Below are 4630 nucleotides of genomic sequence, written 5' to 3' on the forward strand. Positions count from 1 at the left end.
CCCTTCATTGGATGGGTCCACCCATAGCAATGTCGATCAAGAAAATGCCCACAGGCCAGTTTGGTGGATGATTTTCTCAATCAAAAGTACCGTGTTGCAAGCTGGGCAGTGGTGGAGCATGCCTTTATTCCCAGCACTTGGAGGCAGAGGCAGGCAGATCTGAGTTTGAGATTAGACTCCTCTACAGAGCTACTTCCAGAGTGGCTACTTGCACAGAGAAATCATCTCTGTACATAGAAACAGAAAGCCCCCTTTTCCAGAAGAACCCCAACCTGTGTCAAGTTGATATTAAACACCAGCCAGCCTAACAATATAAAAAATTTAATGTGGGCATGTGCTTGTCTGTGGCTGTGTGCAGCATCTTTGCACAGGTACCCGAGGAAGCCAGAGTATGTGGATTCTGGAGCTGGAGATACATGAAGTTGTGAAGTTACCTGACCAGGGTTCTGGAAACTAAACTCAGGTCCTACCTCTCTAAGCCTCTACTGACTACATATATTTGAAGTAGTGTGTGTGTGTGTGTGTGTGTGTGTGTGTGTGTGTGTGTGTGTGTGTGTTTGCACCAAGTTCATGCAGTGCCTGTGGAGGTCATAAATTATGTCTGATCCCTATTACAGTGGGTTCTGAGTCACCACATGGTTACTGAGAACCTATCCTAAGTCCCTTAAAATAAGAAGTCCTTGCGGGGTGCACCCCTTTAATCCCAGCACTTGGGAGGCAGAAGCATCTCTGTGAGTTCCAGCCAGCCTGGTCTCCAGAGCCATTGCCAGGACAGGCTCCAAGCTTCACAGAGAAACACTGTCTGGAAAAAAATATATAAAAAAAACTAAATAAGTCCTCTTCGAACTTCTCAGCTGTCTCTCTAGCTCTCTTCTCATGACATTTCTATTTTTGTTCAGATTCTAATAGAAGGCATGCATACACGTGACACTGTACAGATGAAGCAGGACATATTTAGAAATATTTACACATGTACATATAGTGTACATATGTATATGCGCACGTAATACTCATTAAAAAAAGATCATGCATTTGAACAGCAATGAGCGATAAGCGTGGTATTTAAGAGATGGGAGAAATGTGTGATTCTATTAAAGAATCTAAAAAGAAAATATGTAATTGGTAAAAGTTCCTCAGTTATGTTCTATGCATTTCAGCATCCAGTCACAGTATTTAATCATGGGATCATTGCAGCACGTTCATCTTGGGTGTGCTTACCCATGACACAACATTCCTTTTCAAAATTTTTTATATTACTAAGATTATTATTCATGTCAATCCTAAGTCCCTCTCCCTCTCCTCCTCTCCTGCCCCCCCCCAACTAACACCATACCTATTAACTGGTGTAGGCATATGTACAAGCTCATCATCTCTTCAGAACATCTGCTTCAACAGGTATCTCATACTTAATTGATATTTAATCTATGGACTCAACAGCTGCCAAGGCCTCTGTAGCCTCATCCACCTTTGACCCCATACTCACTCTGCCCAAATCTTGTGGCATTTGGCATTGTATGGTTATTGCTTACCTGGGGCAAAACCTTCGTCTGAGCCATGTGTCTACTCCTTCCAACATAGCCTGGTGGGTCTCCAAGGTGGGGTTGTTCATCAGCCACCCAACAGGAAGGTGAGGGTAGGGCCACTCTGCCACCAGGATCTTAAAAAAATTTGCTTTTCTCTGAGTGTTGGCCTCCTTGAGCAGCGGGGAAAAGAGATCATTTGGGAGGTCCTGCAGGGTAGATTTGGCCAAAGTTTCATTCCTTATTAGACTTTGCACTGCCAGCTGCAGGAATATGAGTGGCTCTTGAAAACTATTCTGATGAGTTTAGGGAGATGATCCTGGCTGGACAGAATTTAAGAGAAAACATATTGTCAGATTCGTTCTTAGGAACCTTTCTCCCTCTCACAGTGAACATCTGTCATCACTCTGGCCTTGGAGATTTGGGTTTATTCATTACAGTCACTTTACTCTGAATCTCAGACCCCTTTGGAAGGATGAATACAGGAAGGAAAAATCTGAGCTCCCTTCCTTATGACAAATAGGATGCTAACCATGTTTTAGGGACAATGGGAATGCTATGTGCCCACCCTACCTATATTCTGCTTTCAACTAACTGATCCTGCCTGGCAAAGACTGGGGAGAATCAGTGAAATTTGTCCTTCCTTTTCATTTCCATAGATCTAGAGCCTGGTTTGGGGCACCTAGCTATGTCATACTTCTCTCTAGTAGAGAGTGCACTGGTATGTGTTTGGGGGCTGATAGGCCACGTCTTTGTATCAACTTGTTTTTGTTGAGACAGGTTTTCACTCTGTTGCCATCAGCCTGCTATGTAGTCCAGAGAAACTCAACTCACCCTAAGATCCTGGAATGGTACACTAGCCAAACTGACGTGACCTCATTGCTCAGCATGTTATCATTCAAGTGCTTCCTTTCAAGACCTGCATCATGTCAGTCTGGTTGGCAAGAACCTAAGACGTCATTACTTGGAGGCAGATGCAGGATGAACCCAATCAATCCAGTTCGTACTTGGCTTTCGAGGCCAGGCAAGCAATAGCGGTTTCAGAAACAATAATAAAAAGCAAGCAGGATATGCTTTTTTTTGTGTGTTGTTTGTTTTCTGTTTTTCGAGACAGGGTTTCTCATTGGCTTTGGAGGTTGTCCAGTTAATAGTTCTTGTAGACCAGGCTGATATCAAACTCAGAGATCGGCCTGCCTCTGCCTTCAGAGTGCAGGGATTAAAGGCGGGTGCCACCAACTCCCTTTGGTTTTGCCTGAGGTTGTTTGGCACTGGGCTGTGATTAGATGCTCACCCATGGTAGACAAGTGCTCTACCACTGAGCTGCACTCAAATCCATTATTGCCTTTTATTTGACAGAGTCAGAGTCACTCATGGACCCCAGGCTGACCTAGAACAGGGATTTGTTCCCATGCTTCTCCTGGTTTCTTTTTATGTCAGCTTGAGATGTGAACTTGTCAAATTGAACAGGCAGAAGGCACTGTTTTCCAACAGGCACTGACCCAGGAATCACTGTGTCTTGTGGCTCCTCTTAAAAATCCTATGCCAGGTATGTTTTCAAGATAGGGATTCAAATTCCTTCAATTAGCTGGGGGTGGTGGCGAATGCCTTTAACCCCAACCTTGAGAAGCAGTCAGACAAGCCTGGTTTACTGAGCCAGTTCTATGATAGCCAGGGCTAAACAGAGAATCCCTGTCTCAAAAAAACGAAACAAATTTCTGTTTCAATTCAAGCACAAAACTATAGTCCATGAAGTTTCATTCCTGGGATTACAAACACATATAACAACCATGAAACTACAAGGGAGTTGTTGGCACATGCCTTTGATCCCAGCTTGGAAGGCTGAGGCAGCCAGATCTCCATGAGGTCAAGTCCAGCCTGGTCTGCAGAATGACATCCAGGATTGTTACCCAGAGAACCACTACGAGGAAAAATGAAAGGAGACTACAACTGAAAACAGCATAGCATTGAATCAGAGACAGCTAGAAAGGTACACGTATAAAACCAGCCCAACTGTGAAACCGTGTCTCAAAGGCCCTGAATGAAATGAACAACCTAAAACCTAAATTACAGTCCATCAGTTCTCTCTCATTGAAACCCACCTAAATCACTGGGGTGGGGGTGGGGTGGACGCCTTTAATCCCAGCATTCTGGAGGCAAATGCACGTAGATTTCTGTGAGTTCAAGAGCAGCCTAGTCTACAGTGTGAGTTCCAGGAGAGCCAGGGCAACAGAGAAACCCTGTCTGTTGGATTCAAATGGAAAACACTTGGAACCTGAACACCTGCATTTGGATCACATTGAAGGCCATCCTTGAGGTTACATCTCAAAAAATGAAGCTTCCAGACTAGATATGAAGAAACAGGTCTGTGACCTACGTTTCCATCTCCTGTGAGGGACATTTAGGAAGACTGCACGTTCAAAGTCAGCCTGAGCTACAGAGAGCTCATGACCTATTAAAATTCTACCACAAATTCAATTTTTTCAGCATGCAAATCTTTATTGAGGAAGTGGGTATCTAGAGGGGTTGTGGGCCTGGGGCACTCACTGCACAGCCTGTTCATGGGCACTGCATGCAGAATCCTGTGGCTTCATCACATGTGGAAGCTCTGGAGGGCTGGAGAAGGGCTCAATGCGCAGGTCTTCAAAGGCATCACCTGCTAGGAAGGCCAGGCCCACTGTGGCTGGGGCCTGGGGCCCTGCTGTTTGGCTAGTGAAGCCACTCTTTCCCAGAGTTTTGCTGTCAAAAAGGAGGTTGTCATCCTTGTACAGCTGCTGCTTGTACGGCTCCTGCTTGAGGATGCCTTGGACGAAGGGCTTCAGCTCTGACACGGTACTCGACTCCTTGGCATCCGTGAAGATGGTGGTCTTGTGGCGCCGGATCATGAGAAACACGTCCATCTTGGCAGCAGCTGCCTCTGTAAAATTATAAAATTTTGAAAATGGCCGGGCGTTGGTTGCGCACGCCTTTAATCCCAGCACTCAGGAGGCAGAGGCAGGCAGATCTCTGGGAGTTCGAGAACAGCCTGGTCTACAAGAGCTAATTCCAGGACAGCCTCCAAAGCCACAGAAACACTGTCCTGAAAAACCAAAAAAAAAAAAAAAAACCTGCTT

General features: G+C 45.3%; 1 protein-coding gene across 1 annotated transcript; it reads right to left on the reverse strand.

The window, feature by feature from the left end:
* Positions 1-4060: 4060 nt before the first annotated feature.
* Positions 4061-4417, reverse strand: LOC113834552 (elongin-B-like). The gene has a single exon (XM_035453823.1). It carries the CDS (start codon positions 4415-4417, stop codon positions 4061-4063), a length of 357 nt encoding a protein of 118 aa, XP_035309714.1.
* Positions 4418-4630: the final 213 nt, after the last annotated feature.

This window comes from Cricetulus griseus, unplaced genomic scaffold (genome assembly GCF_003668045.3).
Source record: "Cricetulus griseus strain 17A/GY unplaced genomic scaffold, alternate assembly CriGri-PICRH-1.0 unplaced_scaffold_318, whole genome shotgun sequence".
In the NCBI taxonomy this organism is placed as follows: Eukaryota; Metazoa; Chordata; class Mammalia; order Rodentia; family Cricetidae; genus Cricetulus; species Cricetulus griseus.

What these genes read in the sequence shown, in the direction of transcription:
- LOC113834552 (XM_035453823.1), bottom strand. Translation starts at nt 4,417, where the DNA reads ATGGACGTGTTTCTCATGATCCGGCGCCACAAGACCACCATCTTCACG.